Source organism: Spermophilus citellus, assembly GCF_964194105.1.
Source record: "Spermophilus citellus genome assembly, chromosome: 16".
NCBI lineage: Eukaryota > Metazoa > Chordata > Mammalia > Rodentia > Sciuridae > Spermophilus > Spermophilus citellus.
The window spans coordinates 76,191,723-76,215,234 of record NC_138196.1 but is presented as its reverse complement, the minus strand read 5'-3'; the positions used below and the strand labels follow the sequence as shown (position 1 = coordinate 76,215,234).

At 39.6% G+C, this 23,512-nt stretch overlaps 1 protein-coding gene across 1 annotated transcript in view; it reads right to left on the bottom strand.

The window, feature by feature from the left end:
• Positions 1–1,006: 1,006 nt before the first annotated feature.
• Positions 1,007–23,512, bottom strand: part of ADAM7 (ADAM metallopeptidase domain 7) — a gene marked incomplete at both ends in the record, with an annotated part of 158,141 nt that continues 135,635 nt past the window's right edge. Inside the window, one exon of the mRNA XM_081269674.1 lies at positions 1,007–1,147. Within this exon, the coding sequence (XP_081125800.1) occupies positions 1,007–1,147 (141 nt within the window). The remainder of the gene's footprint in view (positions 1,148–23,512) is intronic.

The following is a 23,512-nucleotide window of genomic DNA, read 5'->3' as shown; positions in this document are numbered from 1 at the left end:
ATTTTTGCAAGATGTGTCTTGAGTGACAATGGGATTCTGTCCGGATAAACCTCCCAAAAGTTGAAAACATTGCTTAAATTGACAATAAACTTAGGAGGGCTGGTTCCTTTTGACAGATATAAGGGGAAAAATCCTTCTGCTTGTCTTTGCCAGCTTCTGAAGACCACACGGATTCAGTGACATGTGACCCCTTTGTGCATTTTATTTTCTCCTTTCTTTTATCACATCTCCTGCTACTAATTCCAACCCTCCTGCCTCCCTCCTTCAGGCCTTGGGTGCTTGCATGGAGTCCACCTGATGACCAAGGAAATCTCATCTCCCGATCCTTAACTCACACATGGCAGATTTCTTTTTTGCTATGTACAGAAACCCATTTAAAAGTTCTGAGGATTAGGTTGACACCTTTGGGTAGTGGTTGAACAGCCTTCCTCAGGCTCCCTGTTGGTTTTGTGTTTCTGATCTTTGATATTTAGAGAGGATGAGGAGCATTCTTGTCTGGTACTGTGCCCTAAGATGGACTGTCTGGAGTTGCTTTCAGAATCTTGACTCAGATCTTAGATGGAAGGACTGGTAGATATGTATTTATATTATCATGATTTTTTTTTTTTTTTTTTTTTTTTGGAGGGGGACAGCGGAATGAACTCAGGGCACTTGGCCACTGAGCCCTATTTTTTTTTCTTTTGTATTTTATTTAGAGACAGAGTCTCACTGAGTTGCTTAGCACCTTGCCATTGCTGAGGCTGGCTTTGAACTCTTGATCCTCCTGCCTCAGACTCCCAAGCCGCTGGGATTACAGGCATGCACCACTGCGCCTGGCTGTATCACGATTTCTTTGTTACCAACTTTCTGAGAAAAGTGCCAAGGCACCTGATGTGCATGTATGGCGTGGGAAATGCAGTTGGCATCCCACTCTGCTGAATCACTGTGCCATGGGAAGCCAGCTTTCAGGAGGCCTTAGCCAGCTTCCTTTCTTTCCCTGTTGTCAAAAAGCACTGTTCTTGCCCCTTCAGGTGGTGAAGATCATGATGGTGATGGTGATGGTGATGATGGTGAGAATGATGTGACAATGACAACAGTGGCCAACATATATGTATTCACGATGATTAAAAGCTTTATGCAAATCGTCGCTGCTTTCCTTCCCACAAACCTACGAAGTAAATATGGTTATCATCACTATTTGCATGTGAGGAAGTGAAAGGCACAGAAGCCTGGGGTAAGATGGAGAGGAAGAGGTGGAGCTGAGGCCAGGCTTCACTTGCAGTCTGCTAGAGCAAACCTGACCTGAGGGCCTCTGGCACCACTGGTTCCGAATGTTCTGTTTTTTTTTTTTTTTAATTGATTTTAAAAAAATAAATAAATGACAGCAGAATGCATCACAATTCTTATTACGCATATAGAGCACAATTTTTCATATCTCTGTTTGTATATAAAGTATGTTGACACCCAATTCGTGTCTTCATACATGTACTTTGGATAATGATGTCCATCACATTCCACCATCCTGGCTAATCCCCTGCCTCCTCCCTTCCCCTCCCACCCCTCTGCCCTATCTAGAGTTTATCTATTTCTCCCATGCTCCCCCTCCCTACCCCACTATGAGTCATCCTCCTTATATCAGAGAAAACATTTGGCCTTTGTTTTTTGGGGACTGGCTAACTTCACTTAGCATTATCTCCTCCAACACCATCCATTTACCTGCAAATGCCATGATTTTATTCTCTTTTATTGCTGAGTAATATTCCATTGTGTATATATGCCACATTTTTTTTTATCCATTCATCCACTGAAGGGCATCTAGTTTGGCTCCACAGTTGAGTGTTCTGTTTTACATTGAAAGTCTACTTTTGCCCTCACAGATTGGGATTTGTTAGCGGTGTTCTGCTGGTATATCTGTGTTAGTACATTTGAAATTCTATTGCTTTGCTGAGAAGAGCAGCTCTAGTTGGTCCTTGATGTCTCTGCTCAAAATACTCCTGTTTGTACTGTGTTTAGCAAAATGTGACTTCTTGTTTTATGGTATGTGGACAGTCTTATTTTTAGTTTCCAGTGCTGATACATATTTTCTCCCCACATTATTTATTCATCTGGTTACTTGAGTGCCTGAAATGTTCCTGTTCATGATGCCATAATTTTAAGAAGTTCCTTTAATCTTTTTCTTTTCTTTTTTTTTTTTTTAGAAAATAAAACCCTTTTTTGGCTTCTTAGTGAACTCTTAACCATTTCCATCATTTATGGCAAACTCTCAAATCCACAAGGGTTGTTTGTTTAGGATCATCTTGAATCTTGTCTTTTTATGTTATCATTTATATCATTAGCCAGCTGTTGTCAGGTTGATTCCTTTCATCTTTATTTGGATTAGTAGGTTTTTATGGGATTTGACATGTTAGTTATTAAGGGATTTTTAAAAAGATGTGTTTAGAGCAGTTTTGGGTTCCCAGCACAATTCACAGGAAGATACAGAGACATCCCACATCCCCCCCCTTTGCCTCCCCCCACCCTCAGTACCAACATTCCCGCCAGAGTGGCACATTAGTTACACCTGATGGACCTGCACTGATACACTGCCATCACTCAAAGCCCACAGTCCACCTTAAGACTCACTCTTGGTGTTGTATATTTTGTGGATTTGGACAAATGTAAAATGACTTGTATCCACCATTACAGTATCATACAGAACAGTTTCACTGCCGTAAAAATTCTCTGGGCTCCCCCTACTCCTCCATCTCTCCAGGCCCTGGCAGCTCCTGATCTCTGCCTTCATGGACTTGTCTTTTCCAGAATGTCACATACTTGGAAGTAAGAGATTTTTGAATGAATTAGCAAAACACTTTCTCCACTGGGCTGCTAATCGTGATATTTTCAGTGTCCCCTCCTTTTTTTAAGACATCAAGGTAATTTAAATAGGCCAATAGGTTTTCTACCTATCCTTTGGCATTTGAGGAAGATCATTGTGACCTGGGTGCCACTGTAGAAGGTACTTTGGTGACCTTGACTTTAGCCTCAGCTTTGTCTTGATCTAGTTGTATGGTGTGGCTTCCCTTTGGTTTATTCTATACAAGGAGGTTATTGAATCTGATAATCTCTTCCCCCTTTAAAATTGCCTAATTTTTAGTTGCAAGAGAGTAAATATACTTGATTTTGCCTCAAACAAATGGAAATAAATTGAACACAGTGTCTGCTTAGGAAGGAAGAAAGCAAAAGACCACGATGTCAGGACTAATCTTGCTGTTTGAGGAAGTCCTCTGTAGCTCAATGTCCCTGGAATGCCATGGAATTTGGGCATGGGGGGAGCCTCCACTCTGAAAGCTCGTGACCTTTCAAGGATAAGGAAGAAAGAAAGGGGCATGGAGACAAACAATTCATTAGCACTTCTCAAGTTCTTATTAGTACAGGTTTTCATTTTCCCTCAGAGCCCTTAAAATCTTTGTAGCAGAAGATATTTGATTAGTCATAAAAGCATTTCACAACACGCAGAGCTGATATAAGGGGACAGTGAGTCTAGGTGGAATTCAACCTAGGTCGGCAAGCTGAAATTCATCGTCAGCTGTTCTTGAAGCTTAACACATTATAAATTTATGCATTGCATATGGCAAGTGAGGGTGAATTGGAGACTCCAGCAAGCCAGAATTTCTGTACATAAGCATATTTTTCCTTGCAGAAAAGAGAAAAATGTAAGGGAATAGCCTCAAAAAGAGGTTCTCGGTAAGCAAAAAAGCATTTTATACTTATTTAAAAATTAATTGCTGTGATAAAAAGGACATTAAGATGTACAATCTTTTTCCTTCTTTCTCATATTACAGTTTTCTTTGTATTGGATCCATGAAATATTCGGAGGGCCAATCTGGTGACTTGATTAGTCAGATCAAAAGACAGTTTTGCTTGGATATATTCTAATCTCTGCCAAAATCAAAGGGTATAAAGCCTAAATTTGGAAATGATAAAATATTATGTGTTAGTGTAGACAAAGATATATAAGGCAGTAAAAAATTAAAATCTACGGACTGGAAATAATGTGTGGGTCAAGAAAAAGTGATCTGTCATCTGTGCCTGTGTTAATGAAAGTGGGTAGTTGAGAGCTCCCAGGAGCAGCTGATACCTGGGGTCTTGCTGAGCATGCAGCTGCTGCCTCTATGTAGACTGAGCTCCGGAGCAGAGGGAATAAAGGCATACGTACCACGATAATGAGATTATTGGGATAGCTCCCAAATTGAGGCAGCTGAGCCAAATCGATGGATGTATTTTTCTTCACCTTAAAATTGCAGAGACCATTAGAAAGGCCCGTATGCTTCGTGGCTAGACCTCTGCAACACAGAGACTGCCTGTGGAGCTCCTTTGCAAATTAAAAGATGAAGTGCAAGGTAATTACAAAGGAAATTCCACGTCATCAAAATTACAACTTTACTACGATAACCACTCCTATTTCTCATTTGAAAAATTCTCTTATGCATCTTGGGCATGCATACTGTACAGAGCTTTTTGTCTAGTATTCTGGTATAGGACAGGGCATCCCATGGTATGGTGGAAAGTGAAGGAACCCTTAAGTCACAAGGACTGGGAATGGAATCGAAGCCACTCCATGTATCAGCTATGTGGGCTTGGTATACTCATCCACAGAGTAAAACAAATGGGTACCCTTTTCCTTCTGTGACAAACTGAAATTGGAGGAGACAAAAATCTGCAAGTTATTTTAAGGAACTAGTTAATGATATGGGTAAATATTTAGCTACAGTGATATTCCTTGTAGCATTGTGTTTATGATTGAACAGAAGCTAAATTTAACAGTGGAGGATTGCATAAGTAAACTATCATATGTGTAAGCAAAGAGTTATTACAGAACCACTTCCATGAGATATTTAAAAGCATAATATTTCATATAGTGAATCCTGAAAAGTAGGATTCATCTGATACACATGGCTTGTGAGTCCTGACTATAGTGTGCATATGGTTTATATACATACAGCACTCATACGTTATTTACACACATATGTATCATGCATATAAAAGGACATCTATAAATTGTGGACAGCAGTCAATAGTGTAACTATAGAGAGTCTTTCTCCTTGTGGTTTCTCTGCATTAAGTTAACAAAAAATAGCCCATGGTATTTGTTCCATAAAGCTTAAAATTAAATAATATTTCATAAAATATCAAAGCACTCTCTTCAACTGAACAAAGAAAGATTATAGCACATTAATTGGTATTACAAGCTCATATAGAAATTTCAATGTTTTCAGTGAGAAATCCTGAAGCACATATTATGAAGACCAAGATATGGAAGTGGCTGGGAGAGAAGATGGCAGTGAAAACTGGGTCAGATCATGGGGATGCACAAAGTTAAATATCCAAACCATCCACAGACTCTTCAAAAGATGTGTCCAAGCACAGGGAAGGACAGGCGATCTTGTAACATAGTCCACGATGCTGCTTTTGTCCTGAAGCAACATTTCCATCACCTCTGCCTCTTGCATGAAGAAGCAGTAGAGTCCAGGGGCTGAGTACAAGGTCCACCATCAGAGAGGTCTGGTTTAAGTCATTGTTTCACCATATATGGGACATGTGGCTTTGGTAGTTTGTCATCTGTCAAACTTAGTTTCTTCATCTATTAAAGAGGAATAATCACAATTAGAATGATCAGCCAACATTTGCTAAGTGCTTTCTATATCCTAAACTTTGCTTATGACATCCTTCTTGAGATCAAGTGAGACTTGTCTTGTGAAGTGTTTAGCATTGTGACAAAGCACACGATACTCAATAAGCACTAGTTATTGATATGGCTACAGGCATAGAAATAGTAATTATGTATTTATTTAACAATCATTGGTATCTACAACTTATAAAGCTCTATGTTATAAAACAAAGAGGGATAAAAAGATAAATAAGTTTTTTTCTGTGCTCCCAAAGAATCTTCAATTGGGGAAGATTAAGCAGATACAGGAGGAAAAGCTGAGTAAGCTCTGACAATGAACAACCTCATGGTATCAGTTTGAAGTCTGTTTGTTTTGAAATTATATCCCAAGGAGTTGTTAATAGCATCATTTTTACTGGGATCTGGAAACAGATGGCTGCTTAGACCATGAGGGGTCACCTTCCAACTCTAATTGCATAAAGGCAAAAAAAGTAGAAAATATTTGTCTTCTACTTTGACACTTTCATAGAGTTGAAATACCCTATTTGACACAGTAGGACCTGAAATTAAAAAAAAAAAATTGTCCAAAGGCAAATAATAAATTTATTCTGTTGCTTCATTTCTTCCTAGGAGAGGCTATACATTTTTAAAAAACCAGAAAATAAAAAACAAAAACAAGAAAACTACTTTGTTTTTTCTTTCAAAAGAGCAAAACTTTGGTCTATAAGTAAGTGATATTTGCAGTTTAAAAAAAAACCATGTTAACTTGTAGCTGCATTGTTCTCTCACATTCTTCAAAGTATATCTCCTGTAAATTGAGTCTTTCAAGAGTCTTATGATGTTGTGAAAGCATGATTAGCCTCATTTTATTGCTGATGAAAATGAAGCATCTAAAGATCAAATGACTTTCTTCAAGGTCACATAAACAAATACAGTTGGCATAGGATCCAAGCCTCTTGATGCTCAGCTTTAAACTTTTTGATCTCCACCATACCCCAAAATATTTTTTTTAAGAGAGAATAAGAGGGGGGGGGAGAGAGAGAGAGAGAGAGAGAGAGAATTTTTTTTAATATTTATTTTTTAGTTCTTGGCGGACACAACATCTTTGTTGGTATGTGGTGCTGAGGATCGAACCCGGGCCGAACGCATGCCAGGCGAGCACGCTACTGCTTGAGCCACATCCCCAGCCCCACCCAAAAATATTTTAAGACATTTTTTAAAAGATGAATTACATAATTTTAATATTTAAAGATATAGCAGTGAAAGGGGGCCTTCAAATCTTAGGCCGGCTGAGAGGATTTGGAGAAAAGCCGTTGTGGTATTTTGCAGCCTAGAAGGGTGCTCTGCAGATTGTACCTCACACTGACTGGCTCCAGTCTCCCCTGCTGGATCCTCCCTCTCCAGAGCAATGTGCATGGTGGAATCCAAACAGTCTGCTGCCTTGCTGGACCACAGATTCAGAACCAGAAGTTCAAAAGAGCCCTCTTTTCTCTAATGTACTAATGCACTCCCATAGCAAATTGGGTTCCTTGGTATTTATTAAAATAGTCTTTGTTGTTGAATGCTGATGAGTATGGCCTGTGAATAAAGCTCAAGTTGTTTCTCAATGGGAGAGGCACAAAGTACATGCCAAAAGACTTTTGTAGCTAATAACAAATACAGCTGTGGAGCACTTGAGGCCTCCACCTGATTGGAGGCTAGTCTGCTGTTTCTCTGATTTTTCCCACAGAAGGAAGATGTACTATTCAGTTGCAGGATTTAATAGAGCCACGCAAGCAAAAATCAGAATTAAAAAGTTTTCCAGTCTCCAAACTTCAACTGCTTCAGGAAAATTAAATAATTTATTTCAAGGAAGACAAATAAACCTGAGAAATCTCATATAATCTAATGATGATTTTTTTATTATTTAATATAACCAAGCTATTACTTAATGAAACTAGTTTCTCTACAGTTCTGAATAATAGAAGGGAGTCCATATATAAATAATCTTCATTCAAAAATAGTAGGTATTTAATTCAAAACTCTATATGCTTAAGAAACTTTATTCAAGTGTGAAGGATCATAGGGAGGAAAATAAGCACTTGCCATATGCAACAAAAAAGACAACCACCGTTAGCATTTTGGTGTATTGCTGAAGGTTTTTGTTTGTTTCTTTGTTTTTTTTTTTTTTTTTTTTTGCTAGCAAGTCTTTTTATATGTGTATATCTCTCTACATATCATGTACAAATTTGCACTTTCATTAAACCAGAGATTATGTTGTATATACTGGTATATGCACTTGTTTTCTGTTGACATAGAGTTTTTCACATTTTTCTTCTTAAATTTATTGATAATAGCAACCAAGGGAAATAACTAACTTTGAAAGTGTTGGTATAGAAGCTTAACCAGGTCTACCAAAAATTAACAATTGTTTAGAATTCCCCGTTTTCCTCTGCCATATGAATTGTGCATTGCAATCCATAATCAGACCCACATTAGTTTATTTTTATTGCCCCCTAGATGTATTTAAATAAAATTGTCAGTCTATGGAGATGAGCTATCTTTTTTCTTTAATATTTTTTTGTAGTTGAAGATGGACAGCACACCTTAATTTTATGTCTTTATTTTTACATGGTGCTGAGGTTTGAACTCAGTGCCTCATACATGCTAGGCAAGTGCTCTACCACTGAGCTACTGCCTCAACCCATGAGTTGAGCTATCTTTATTGGCTCAGGCACCATTTTACAGTGTCACAGGTTGGAGACAGGCATCCCATTTAGAGAAGCAGAGACCAGCACAGGGAAAGCCACCTTTGCACACGGTTAACTTGTTTTCTAATACACTCACTGTTTGCCTGTGGGGTCTTCCCCTGCATCACCATGATGTGAGTTGCACAATAGCTTCTTTGTGGACAGTTGTTTTTATTCTCCCTCACCCAAAGTTGTTTTATCTATTTATCTATCTATTTATTTTTGTTTAAATTGGGCCATAATAATCAAGAGTAGAGTTTTTGTCACATGGAACCGATAAGTTAGAGTTTTCTCTAACTTGTTGCAAAAACAAATCTTGGAGTCAGGCAAGCCTGAGGGAAATGTTGTCTCTGCATCTTAAAAACCAGGTGCCCTAGGGTAGAGCACTTGCCCAGCATGCACTAGGCCCTGGGCTCAATCCCCAGTTCTTCAAAACAAAAATAACCACAATTAAAATATTGGGTGCTACAATTTCGATATGGCTTGTTCAAAGGTACATGGGCCAGAAGCACACATATGTGCCATGTTTGGTGGTGTGAGTGGTGGACCTTTAAGAGGTGGGGCCTACTGGAAGGTAATTAGGTTGAGGGGGAACTGCCCTGGAAGGGATTAGAGCTAGTGTCATGGAGGAGGTTGGGTCTCCTGAGTTGTTATGAAGCAGTGAGCCGGGCCCTCTCCATGTTCCCTTGCCTGCTGTCTGACCATGTGACCTCTCTTTCTCATACACGATTTTCACCAAGAGCACCTCATCAGAGCAGGCAAATGCTGGTGGCGTCAGGCTCCTAGGCCTCTAGAATTATGAACCAATAAAACTCTTCCTTTATAAAGTACCCAGCCTCAGGTATTTTGTTACAGCCACACAAAATAGACTAAGATACTGGTGACTATATAGTCACCCTCTCTGTGTTTCTTTAAACTGGAAACATCAATATTATGGAATTTATGTGAATATTTAATGAGATATTGTAAGACTTATTATAGGCTAATCAACATACATATTAGCTCATGCACTTAGTTTTTTTGGTGATGAGAATACTTGAAATCTACCCTTAGGCTGTCTGATACGCGCGGCCTGCCCCGAGGCTACAGAAGGCGTGGCGCCGCAGAGAAGGGGTTAACCAGTCAGCAGGAAATTAAGTGGCTGCGACACGGTGGTATCCCACCAGCCAAGCCCAAGCCCGCACTGACCCCCGGGCTGAGTTCGGGATTGCAGTCGGGGAAGGAAGCCGGTAAGGCCCCGCCCCCCACAAGGGACACTCTGCTAAGGCAAACAGCGGCCACCATCTTAGAGAGCTGAAGTATCCACCGCCACTCTCCGACAGATTACAGCAACAAAACAGGTGTGTGTGACCCAGCCCAGCCCCCATACATAGGGGGAGTTCGCATAAAATCTCTCCTAGACTTTCAGGGGGAGGCAGTATCAGAGTGAGCCTGCATAAAGACTAAAGGAGAGCTAGAGGCACCTGACCCCCAACCCCCCCCTCCCATCAGCGGCCAAAACAAAACCTGTCTAGCCAGCGCTGGGGGAGGGGCAAGCAGAAAAAATCAAAACCATAGAGTGCCGGGGATCCCAAAAGCCAACGGTGTGACCCCGGAGATCCAGGCTGTCTGATACGCGTGGCCTGCCCCGAGGCTACAGAAGGCGTGGCGCCGCAGAGAAGGGGTTAACCAGTCAGCAGGGAATTAAGTGGCTGCGACACGGTGGTATCCCACCAGCCAAGCCCAAGCCCGCACTGACCCCCGGGCTGAGTTCGGGATTGCAGTCGGGGAAGGAAGCCGGTAAGGCCCCGCCCCCCACAAGGGACACTCCGCTAAGGCAAACAGTGGCCACCATCTTAGAGAGCTGAAGTATCCACCGCCACTCTCCCACAGATTGCAACAAAACAGGCCCAGAGTACAGTTTGAACTGCCGAGAACCATCACTGAGGGGAAATCTGGTCTAGCAGGAGAACCCAAGCCTAGCAGGAGAGAACAGGAGACTAGAGGCAAGGCTCTCGTGACTGGGCAGCTGTAAACTGCAGGCCCGCTGGCGACAGTTCATCCACTGCCAGCGTAACTGGGCGGTAGGAGAACGCCCTCCCGCTGGCGATGGATCACCTGCCCACGGCCTGAGATACTGGGCGGCGGGAGTCTGCCCGCCTGCCACGACCGGGTGCTAACACCAAACAGAGATAGTCCAGTCACACCCCCCCCATTAGGGCACCCCGGCAAGGAGACTGGGGCACGGCATAGCAGAGTAGTGTCGTCACTGGAGCTCGGACGTCGGAATTCCTTCCCAGCAGAATCCACGTTAGCAGGCATAGTTCAACAACACAAAGGAGAGACATCAGAGTAATACAGAAACAAAACAAATCTATAGAAGAGAGCAGAAACACGACAATCAAAAAGAGCCGGAAAGTAACGTGGACAACATGAGAAAACAAGGGAAAAAAGGATTTCAAACAATGCAAGACAACTCAATTCTACAGGAGGACATAGAAACTTCAGAAACAGGGATATGGAAAGAACTCAAGGGATACCTAACTCGAATGGAAAGGAATATTAGAGAAGACATGAGACAGCAAGTCCAAGAAATAAAAGTATATTTTGAAAATGAATTAAACAAACAAATTCAAATGGCAAAGAACGAGATCTACCAGGAGATAGAGATCTTTAAAAAAAATCAAACAATAATCCTAGAATTGCAGGAAACTATAAACCAAATTAAAAACTCAAATGAGAATATTACAAATAGACTTGATCAAGTAGAAGTCAGAACATCAGATAATGAAGACAAGGTTTATCAACTTGAAAAGAATATAGTCAACACAGAAAAGATGCTTAAATCCCACGAACAATCTATTCAAGAGTTATGGGATGTCATAAAAAAACCAAATCTGAGAGTCATAGGGATAGAAGAAGGCACAGAGTTTCAAACCAAAGGAATGGACAGCATATTAAATGAAATAATTCTAGAAAACTTCCCAGAGATGAAAGATGGAATGGATTGCCAAATCCTGGAAGCCTACAGGACCCCAAACATTCAAAACCGTAATAGACCAACTCCAAGACATATAATTATGAAGATAGCCAACATACAGAACAAGGAGAGAATATTAAAAGCTACGAGAGAAAAGAGGCAGATTACTTTCAGGGGTAAACCAATTAGGTTAACGACCGATTTCTCATCACAAACTTTGAAAGCGAGAAGATCCTGGAATAATGTATTTCAAACGCTGAAAAATAATGGATTCCAACCAAGAATACTATATCCAGCAAAATTGAGCTTCAAATTTGACAATGAAATTAAAATCTTTCATGATAAACAAAAGCTAAAAGAATTTGCAGCAAGAAAACCAGCTCTGCAAAGCATTTTGAACAAAACACTACAAGAAGAGGATTTGATAAATAGTGCCCAAAACTAACAGCAGGAGGTATCTCAGTAAAGGGGGAGGAAAACAACCAAAAAGCAAAACTAGCCAAACTAAAATAAATAAATAAAGAAGCATGACTGGAAATACAAATCATATCTCAATTGTAACCTTAAATGTTAATGGCCTAAATTCACCAATCAAGAGACATAGGCTAGTAACCTGGATCAAAAAAACAAATCCAACAATATGCTGCCTTCAGGAGACTCATATGATAGGAAAAGACATACACAGGCTGAAGGTAAAAGGTTGGGAAAAATCATACCACTCATATGGCCCTCGGAAGCAAGCAGGAGTGGCCATACTCATATCGAATAAAATCAACTTCAAACCTAAGTTAATCAAGAAGGATAAAGAAGGTCACTATATACTGTTAAAAGGAACCATCCACCAACAAGACATAACAATCATCAATTTGTATGCACCAAACAATGGAGCTGCAACGTTCATAAAACAAATTCTCCTCAAGTTCAAGAGTCAAATAGACCACAACACAATAATTATGGGTGACTTCAACACACCGCTCTCGCCATTAGACAGATCCTCTAGACAAAAGCTGAATAAAGAAACTATAGAACTCAACAGCACAATCAATAACCTAGACTTAACCGACATATATAGAATATATCAACCATCATCAAGTGGATACACGTTCTTCTCAGCAGCACATGGATCCTACTCAAAGATAGACCATATATTATGCCATAAGGCAACTCTTAGTAATTATAAGGGCGTGGAGATAATACCATGCACCATATCTGACCATAATGGAATGAAATTGGAAATCAATGATAAAAGAAGGAAGGAAAAATCCTACATCACATGGAAAATGAACAATATGTTATTGAATGATCAATGGGTTGTAGAAGACATAAAGGAGGAGATGAAAAAATTCTTAGAGACAAATGACAACACAGACACAACATACCAGAATCTATGGGACACAATGAAAGCAGTTTTAAGAGGGAAATTCATTTCTTGGAGTTCTTACCTCAAAAAAAGAAAAAACCAACAAATAAATGAACTCACACAACACCTCAAAAACCTAGAAAAGGAAGAGCAAAACAACAGCAAATGTAGTAGAAGACAAGAAATAATTAAAATTAGAGCAGAAATCAACGAAATTGAAACAAAAGAAACCATTGAAAAGATAGATAAAACTAAAAGTTGGTTCTTTGAAAAAATAAATAAGATAGACAAGCCCTTAGCCATGCTAACGAAAAGAAGAAGAGAGAGAACTCAAATTACTAACATACGGGATGAAAAAGGCAATATCACAACAGACACTACAGAAATACAGAAGATAATTAGAAAGTATTTTGAAACCCTATATTCCAATAAAATAGAAGATAATGAAGATATCGATAAATTTCTTAAGGCATATGATTTGCCCAGATTGAGACAGGAAGACACACACAATTTAAACAGACCAATAACAAAAGAAGAAATAGAAGAAGCCATCAAAAGACTACCAACTAAGAAAAGCCCTGGACCAGATGGCTATACAGCGGAGTTCTACAAAACCTTCAAAGAAGAATTAATACCAATACTTTTCAAGCTATTTCAAGAAATAGAAAAAGAAGGAGCTCTTCCAAATTCATTCTATGAGGCCAACATCACTTTGATCCCAAAACCAGACAAAGATACTTCAAAGAAAGAAAACCACAGACCAATATCTCTAATGAACTTGGATGCAAAAATTCTCAATAAAATTCTGGCGAATCGAATACAAAAACATATCAGAAAACTTGTGCACCATGATCAAGTAGGATTCATTCCTGGGATGCAAGGATGGTTCAATATACGGAAATCAATAAATGCTATTCACCACATCAATAGACTTAAAGACAAGAACCACATGATCATCTCGATGGATGCAGAAAAAGCATTTGACAAAGTACAGCATCCCTTTATGTTCAAAACACTAGAAAAACTAGGGATAACAGGAACTTACCTCAACATTGTAAAAGCTATATATGCTAAACCTCAGGCTAGCATCATCCTAAACGGAGAAAAACTGAAGGCATTTCCTCTAAAATCTGGAACAAGACAAGGATGCCCTCTATCACCACTTCTATTCAATTTAGTTCTCGAAGTACTAGCCAGAGCAATTAGACAGACAAAAGAAATTAAAGGCATAAAAATAGGAAAAGAAGAAATTAAACTATCGCTATTTGGGGATGACATGATAATATACTTAACAGACCCAAAAGAGTCTACAAAGAAGCTGCTAGAGTTAATAAATGAATTCAGCAAAGTGGCAGGGTATAAAATCAACACGCATAAATCAAAGGCATTCCTGTATATCAGCAACAAAACCTCTGAAATGGAAATAAGGAAAACCACTCCATTCACAATATCCTCAAAGAAAATAAGATACTTGGGAATCAACCTAACAAAAGAGGTGAAAGATTTATACAATGAAAACTACAGAACCATAAAGAGAGAGATAGAAGAAGATCTCAGAAGATGGAAAAATGTACCCTGTTCATGGATAGGCAGAACTAACATCGTCAAAATGGCGATATTACCCAAACTTCTCTACAGGTTTAATGCGATGCCAATCAAAATCCCAATGGCATTTCTTGTAGAAATAGACAAAGCAATCATGAAATTCATATGGAAAAACAAAAGACCCAGAATAGCAAAAGCAATTCTAAGCAGGAAGTGTGAATCTGGAGGCATAGCGATACCAGAGGTCAAACTGTACTACAAAGCAATAGTAACAAAAACAGCATGGTACTGGTACCAAAACAGGTGGGTAGACCAATGGTACAGAATAGAAGACACAGAGACTAATCCACAAAGTTACAACTATCTTATATTTGATAAAGGGGCTAAAAGCATGCAATGGAGGAAGGATAGCATTTTCAACAAATGGTGCTGGGAAAATTGGAAATCCATATGCAACAAAATGAAATTGAATCCCTTTCTCTCGCCATACACAAAAATTAACTCAAAATGGATCAGGGAGCTAGGTATCAAATCAGAGACACTGCATCTGATAGAAGAAAAAGTTGGCTACGATCTACAAATTGTGGGGCCAGGCTCCAAATTCCTTAATAGGACACCCATAGCCCAAGAGTTAACAACAAGAATAAACAAATGGGACTTACTTAAACTAAAAAGTTTTTTCTCAGCAAGAGAAACAATAAAAGAGGTAAATAGAGAGCCTACATCCTGGGAACAAATCTTTACCCCCCACACCTCCGATAGAGCCCTAATATCCAGAATGTACAAAGAACTCAAAAAATTAAACAATAAGATAACAAATAACCCAATTAACAAATGGGCCAAGGACCTCAACAGACACTTCTCAGAGGAGGACATACAATCAATCAACAAGTACATGAAAAAATGCTCACCATCTCTAGCAATCAGAGAAATGCAAATCAAAACCACCCTAAGATACCATCTCACTCCAGTAAGATTGGCAGCCATTATGAAGTCAAACAACAACAAGTGTTGGCGGGGATGTGGGGAAAAGGGTACACTTGTACACTGCTGGTGGGACTGCAAAATGGTGAGGCCAATTTGGAAAGCAGTATGGAGATTCCTGGGAAAGCTGGGAATGGAACCACCATTTGACCCAGCTATCGCACTTCTCGGACTATTCCCTGAGGACCTTAAAAGAGCGCACTATAGGGATACGGCTGCATCAATGATTATAGCGGCACAATTCACAATAGCTAGACTGTGGAACTAACCTAGATGCCCTTCAATTGATGAATGGATAAAAAAAATGTGGCATCTATACACAATGGAGTATTATGCAGCACTAAGAAATGACAAAATCATAGAATTTGCAGGGAAATGGATGGCATTAGAGCAGATTATGCTAAGCGAAGCTAGCCAAGCCCTAAAAAACAAATGCCAAATGTCTGCTTTGATATAATGAGAGCAACTATGAACAGAGCAGGGAGGAAGAGCATGAGGAAAGACTACAGTAAACAAAGACGAATGGGGGGAGAGAAACGGAGAGAGAAGGGAAAGCATATGGAAATGGTAGGAGACCTTCAAGGATACATAAAATTATAAGAGGTTATGAGGGGCAAGGGGGAGGGAAAAAAAAAGGGAGAGAATTGAACAACAGCAGGGGAGGTAGAGAGGGAAGATGGAAGGGGAGGGGAGGGGAGGGGGGATAGTAGGGGATAGGAAAGGTAGCAGAATACAACAGTCACTAATATGGCATTATGTAAAAATGTGAATATGTAACAGATGTGATTCTGCAATCTGTATTTGGGGTGAAAATGGGAGTTCAAAGCACAATTTGAGTCTAATGTATGAAAGATGATATATCATGAACTATGTAATGCGATAAATAATCAATAAAAAAAATTTAAAAAAAAATATATTGAAAATAGAAAAAAAAAAGAAATCTACCCTTTTCAAATATACAAAACAGTGATATTAATTTATGTTGATGACTCTTATATTTATTCCTCCTAACTGAAATTTTGTATCCTTTGATCAACATTTCCCCAATATACCCTCCAAACATATATCTTATTCTACTTCTGTAAGTGTGACTTTATTTAGATTCTGCAATAGGTGGGATCCTGTGGTTTTCATCTTCCTCTTCCCAGCTTATTTCACTTAGCATAGTGTCATCCAGGTTTGCATCGGTCCTCCCGGCAAGCACATATGTGCCCTAGAGACGGTGGCCATGCTAACACTGAGGTGTTTTGCACATCCAGTGGGTGACCTGGAGCCAGTTCACATTTATCTAAAAGTCAGACCATCCAATTTTCAGGAGTTTTACAAGTTGTTAAGTGCAGCTCTCATTAAATATTAATTTATGTAACCATAAATAAAATTATATTAAAAATCGAATTTTCAAAACACATTATTATTATTGGTAATTATCATTGGTAATTTTTTTAGTGCACTGTCCTATTTCCTGTGCACTTGAAGTCACTAGGATTCAGACACCTATGTGAAATCTTGCCTGCAAGATTCAAATACTACATGATGGCTTGCCCACTCTGCTCTCAGTGACATCGTGAGGACACCTTAAAAACGGCATCACCACGAGGCTGGGTGGGAACACTCACACCAGAAGAATCCCCAGCCCTTGGCATTTATCTATTTGTTGACTGACTACACTTGAGAAATGTTGGACAAAATGTTAAGAAGGCAGAGGATGTTAAACTTACTGTCCACAGCCATCACATTTCGCTTTTCTCTTTATTAATATAAAGAAAACCAGGGACATATATTTAAGTCACGATTTCTCCTGTTCGTTGCAAACGTGGATTGATATGGGTATGAAAATGGTTCAAGGAAAAGCAGGGAGAGTCTTCTGGATCATCAGTGGCATTCTGGCTATAATAAAGAATATTACGTATTTTATTATTATTTGAAAAATGATGCTACTCACCTTTATGACAGTCAAAATGTATTTAAAATTGTTATTTGCACATATCCAGCCATATTTTTTTCCCACAATAGTTGCTAAATATTTACCAACACAGCACCGTTTGGGTTAGAAACTCAGCAAACACAGGTTATATGAGAGAATGTAATTTTGACTCTCTCTAAGAACATCCCGCTGATAAGAATGGCAAGAGACTCGAGGTATGGCAAGTGGAGTGAGGTGATGGTACTGTCTCATGAACTTGTACTGGGTGCCCTGTATTTGGAGACAATGGAAGACAGAGCGCAGGGGCCCTCTTACATTTTTGTATATATCTTTATTTTATGTTGAGGTACTTGTTTTTACTCTGTCCTGAGGAGGGTTCCCTCTCAATATGAGTTACTCTGTCTTGTTGACTCATAGTTAGATTTCATCTTGACTCTGATTTTGGATGTATCTTCATCTTGGTTTTAGGTTGTGTTCATATTTATCATTTTTTTTCTTACTAGCAAACTTGAATTTTTTTTGTCATTCTCCTTTGTATGTGAGAAGAAATATAAGATCTTTAAAACCTCAAAAACCTAGTTGCAAATATGACAACCTAGTAAGTCTGTTACCACTCTTCTGGCACCCAGCAAAAAGCAGGACACAGTAGAGAATTAGATGAAAATTTTAAAATTATTCATATGGCCCCTTCATGACTTGCTGTGTTTGTTCAGTCACTTCTAATTTTTGGAGCTTCAGTTTCTTTCTTTTCATAAGGACTCTCTTACTGGGTTCTTCAGAAATACTTGTGTAAAAGGAAAATGAGTTGTGTTTGACTTTCATTCACCCCCAGGTACTTCCTGTGTGGCCTGTGAGCAGCAGCAGTGGGCTCAGTGTCCCCCAAGGTCAAGTTCTCCCTGAAATTTGCTAATCTCATACCAAAGGAGGATGCATGCTGTCTACACAGTGGATTAAAAAAAACCCACTTTGGTCATCTTCTAGCTTCTTTATACTGGATTTCTTTATGCAACCTCAAGGGCAACTTTTTATTCTCTTAAGGGGAGGGAAAAAAATGAAGTGAATCCATCCTGTTTTCATATTCCTCCATGTTACCTTTAAATATATGCTGTTCATTAATTTCTGGAATTTGGATACAGAATTAGAGAGAAAGAGAAAAGTATTTGTTGTGTACTTGCCTTAATGCCAGGCATTTTATCTAGATAGTTTTAATTAGTGGTAACACTAGACCTGAACACACATAACTATTGCGCCTTTTCATAAAGGCATAAAGGAGGAAATTGAAAACTAGAAAGATTTCAACTGGTTTGGAGATAGCAGCAGAAGCTGAATTTGAATACAGCTCTCTGAACTTAAAGACTGTTCTTTTTGCTACAATGGAGCTGGTTTGTTGTTGGTCTTAAACATTTCAAAAAAGTAGCTGCAGTTATGGCAATCTCATCAGTTTTACTGCTGTATTGGCTTCCAGCAAGCAGAAGGACACAGCAGAAAATGGCCAGTAGAAAAAAAATCAAAATATAGGTTTAAATTATCCACATGGCTGCCTAAAGTCTTGCTATGGTGGTTAAGTCATTTCTAATTTGGGGAGCTTTGGATCTTTTCTTTTCAAAACAGTTTCTTTCTTTTTAGAATTAGGCAGAAGAACTGGAAGACCCATTAATTTTCATTATGGTGCCATTTTTGTTTTCTCTATTTCTCATCTTCCTCTTATAGAAGCACTAAATGTATTTCCTTCATACAGAAAACGTTTTAAAATTGTAAGTAGACATCCCAAATCTCAGAATAATGCAGACATTGAAAAATGTTGGCTGCCCTTTTGAGATAAAGGCCCGCATTTTGCTCCAAATGATGTTAGAACAGCGTTTTATCATTTGTGTCTTGCTGTGATTGATATCCCCCCGGCTGTTATCATGGGCACCTGGTATTCTCCCTTGACTGAAAGATCTTATGAGTGTCTAATTCAAAACATTCAGAGAGGAAGGAGTTGTGTTTTTCACTAGGGATGGTCAGAAGGTCACTGCGGGGATGGGCTGCATCTTCTGATAATTATTACCATGGTTACCAGAGCTTCCCAAGATCCCTTTAATGGAGAGCCAAGGGCCTCCTGCTGTGGAGCAGCTGGGATGCTCTGACAAGGGCTTGACCTGAGCCCACAGTGACCAGCCAGTCTAATAAGGGATCCCTTACAAGGCTGCAGAGTCAAACGCCTACTCCTAGAATTCTGCAAGGATCAATTCATCAAAGGAAGCAAGACACATTGCCCAGAGTGAGATCATCAACCAGAGAGTCTGCTGTAGTTCACTGACACTAAAAGCAATAAAAAAAAATGCTCTGTAAATTATATTTATCTGTCTTAGAAATTACATTTGGTTCTAACCACCAAATCATGAATTTTCATCATGCTCAGTGTGTTAATCCCCTCTAGAATATTGCTGAAAGAATGCCCAGTCAAAAATTTCAGAGTCGGGGCTGGGGATGTGGCTGAAGCAGTAGCGCGCTCGCAGACTTTTACTTCTGTACTTGGCTCTGTGTGGTCTGCTTTAATGTATTGTCTTATTTTGTCTTTAAGACAATTTCACTTGCTGTTATTTTCCAGATTAAGAAACGGAGGCCAAGGGTTTAAGTGATATATCCAAATTCACATATGTCAGGGATAGGGAGACCAACCTTTCAACCTGGGTCTGTATGACTCTACAATTCGAGCTTCTGGGCACCTGAGGAGGCCCCCTTTTGCTCTGTGCCAACCAATGATCAAATCCCATGAGCTCTTCCTCCAGGGTGCTTCTCATTCGTTCACCTTTGCCATTTATCATGGAGACCCTTATAACACAGACCTTCATCCATGTCCTGGGTTCCTGTGAGTCTCCTGCAGGTTGAAGTGCCCACGGGTTACCTGCCATTAGAGGGATCTTTACAAAACCATGAAATAGGAATCTGGTCATGTTCCTCCTTTGCTTCAACTTCTTCAATCCAAGTCAACCGCATACCTCATAAAATAACACCATCCAAACCCTTCAGCCTCACAACAGTATTCTTTACAATCTAACTACAGCTTTTCTTTTTTTACCTTGAATCAACATTTCCTGCCACTTTTTATAAGAGCATTAAAACCGTCTCCCACTCTGAGCACACTTTCACCATCTTCTTGCCCCTTCCTGAGCAAAGCATGTATGTCTACTCTTAAGGTATTTTGGAGTTCATGCTTAAGGAATTATGAAATAGCAAATAACGCTGGAATGCTGTAGCTTCTTGGAGAAAAGCAAAAAGGAGATATTTTATAGTGTAATATAGGGGGAAAAGCATGAAGGAGTTTATTTCTTTATTGTTGTTCTTAATTTCTCACTTGCTTAAAATTAAAAGGAAGTACTTGAGTTCTGCTTAATTTCTGCCAAAGGCCAAGACATGCTGTAAAGCCCACCCGTTGCAGTGCCAGAGATCAGAGGCTGTCTGCACATTAGTAGGCAGCTGAGGCAAGCACTTTTGCAGAGCACATATTGGAAAGTTGAGCAGTGTGAATCTTCCTAAATTCAGCAATAGCAGCACTGAGCATTGCACAACCAATGTGGGTGTGTATGGGACATGGTTGCCATGTGTATGCACTTTGGTTTATACCTTACTTAGTCTCTGCAAGTAATGTTACAGTGTGGGCCTCGTAATTGTCATGTGATTCTTTTCATTTTATTTATTTAAAATTAAAACACGCCATTGGTCTTCCAGCATTATTAAGGAAATGTAACAACACAGTGCTAAGTGAAACCACCTACGATTCTGGGCACTGAAGTTGACAGGCCAAGAAGTAGAAGCCTTTTCTAACTCCATTATGTGTTTTTATTTTATTTTATTTAGTTTTAACAGAATGTGTACCAGCTTACTGGGGCTTCCAACATAAAATACCACAAACCAAGTGGCTTTAAGGGCTGGAAATTATTACCTCAAAATTATTCTCTTAAATATTCTCACAGTTTTGGAGGCTGGAGTCTGAGATCAAGGAGTCATCAGGGTCCACTTTTTGGGAGGGTTGGGGAGGGAAACTCTTCAGGACTGTCTCCTTGGCTTGAAGATGTGCCTCTTCTCCCTGCCTGTCCCCACATTGTCACCCCTCCGTGCATGTTTGTCTCTGTCCAAATTTCTCATTTTCCTAAGGACACCCGCCATATTGGTTCAGGGCCCACACTAATGACCGTATTTTAACTTCATTGCTTCTGTAAACTCCGTCTCCTAATGAGCTCACATTCCGAGGGACAGGTTGAAAGGACGCCAACATATTTTTTTTTCATTAGCATAGGGACAATTCAATCCATAAAAGAATGAAATTTGGATTAAAAGACTAAAAAGCATCTTCCAACTCTAATTACATTCTTATCCTCCCATTAGTTCAACCTGAAGTGATTTCCTTCTCATTCCTGTGTACCAAATTGATACTGATTCTATAACATTCAAATTAAATGCCTTCTTTATGAGATGCCTCCTCTTGGCTCCCAGTGCAGAGCTACTTGGTCCTTCCGAGCTCCTGTAAGACTCTTGTTGTTTAAACAACTACCATGACCCTAGCACCTCACTTTCTGCTGCTGCTGCTCATCTAGGCTGCCAGCCCTTCCAGAGCAGGGACAATACCCTGAGCACAGAGCTGGGAACACAGCAAAAGTGCTACAAATGTTGGGAATGAGTGAGCACTCACGTGGGGGGTCACCATGCCCTGATCAGTCCAATCCATCTGGAGAATCCTTTTGTTCCTCTCTGCGCAAAAAAAATTTTCCCCCTGTGTATCCATTTTTCTCAATAATTCCTACTTATATCTGATCATAAGAATCAACTGAGACATTTGTTTTAAAGGTATGTTTTCCTATATTCTTCCCCTGGAGGTTCTGAGACAATAGGTCTAGGTGAGTCCAAGGATATGTTTTCAAACTTCACCTTTGTTTTAGAGCTAATTCAATTGCCTAGGATCACATAGAGAAAGTCTAATAATTTTCTATATGAAACCCTCTCTACACCTCCCATGGCAGAAGCAAGAATCCTCCCAGAGGCCACCACTTGTCCTCCATGCTTCTTCCAGCATATGTCCAGACCCCCATATACTCCCATATTACAGTGGACTGATGGACGGGTAGTTCTCCTTACTCCAGCCCACCATCAGGTACCTAACAGCTCTGTGGATGCCCCATCCCACACACTGGCCACTAATTTGCATGACGTCTCAATTCTAGTAACTTCACCTTTACTTTTCTCCACCTACCCATGTGCATAGCTATGGGTCAACTGCAATTTTTTCACTTCTGATATTTTAAACATTGCATTCTATGGGGGATGACAATCTCTGATTTCATTACCAGTCTTCTTATTGCTACATTATAACTTTTTCTCCTAATACCCCCAGTACCTGATCTATATACTTATTTTTCCTATCTCTCCTGGGTCCTCTGGGCTCCTGTCTTTCATTTCTCCCTACCTGCCTCCTTCTTTCTTTTCCTCCCTCTTTCCTTCTCTCCCTCCTTCCCATGTTTCCTTCCTTCATTCCTCTGTCCTCACCCTAGTTATATATGGCATTACCTCAACCCTGAATCAACCCAAAACTCTGCCGTCTTCAGCTTCCTAGGTTGCCACATGCTACAAGGAGTGACAAAGCAAAAACAGGTGGAGATTGATTCATCTAGACACTCAAACCTCTTCCTTGAGTTGGAAATTTAATGTCATGCCAATTACCCCATATTTTCCAGAAATACTCACTTTATCCCTTCAATGGCAATCATTTCAAACTTTACCACTTTACCACTTTATAAAAAATATGTGTGTGTGTGTGTGTGTGTGTGTGTGTGTGTGTGTGTGAGAGTGGAGGAGGTAGAAATAAGTACATAGAGCTTAGCCTGAAATTTCCATCTATTTATTTTCAATGCTTCTCTGGTATCTTACTATTGAAATTACAATGGCATCATTGAATAAGCAGGGAAGGAAATCCTTTGTCTGATCCCTAGAAGCATTGGTCAGGTTGGCATTTTACTTTCCCCTTAAATTCCTTTCTCTTAAATATTTACTGAAGTGTGGGCTTAGGGATTTTTGTTGGAAGGTTTTAAATTATAGATTATTTATTTGCTAGGTACAAGATCATTTAGACAGTCCACATATTCCTGTTTCAATTTGGTAAGTTATATATTTACAGGAGTTTTTCTCTCTCACCAAAATTTCAAAATTATTGTCTTAAATTTTTATAAATTACTTCCTTTAACTTTTTTTTTGGACCAATTTGTAGCAATGGCCCCCTTTAACCTGATGTGGACAACTTTGTCTCCTTTCCCTTCCTGATCATCTTGGCTAGAGATCCATCAATTGTGTTTAGATTTCTCAATGAACTACCCTGTAGCTTGTTGATTTCCATGTAAACTTACAGTAT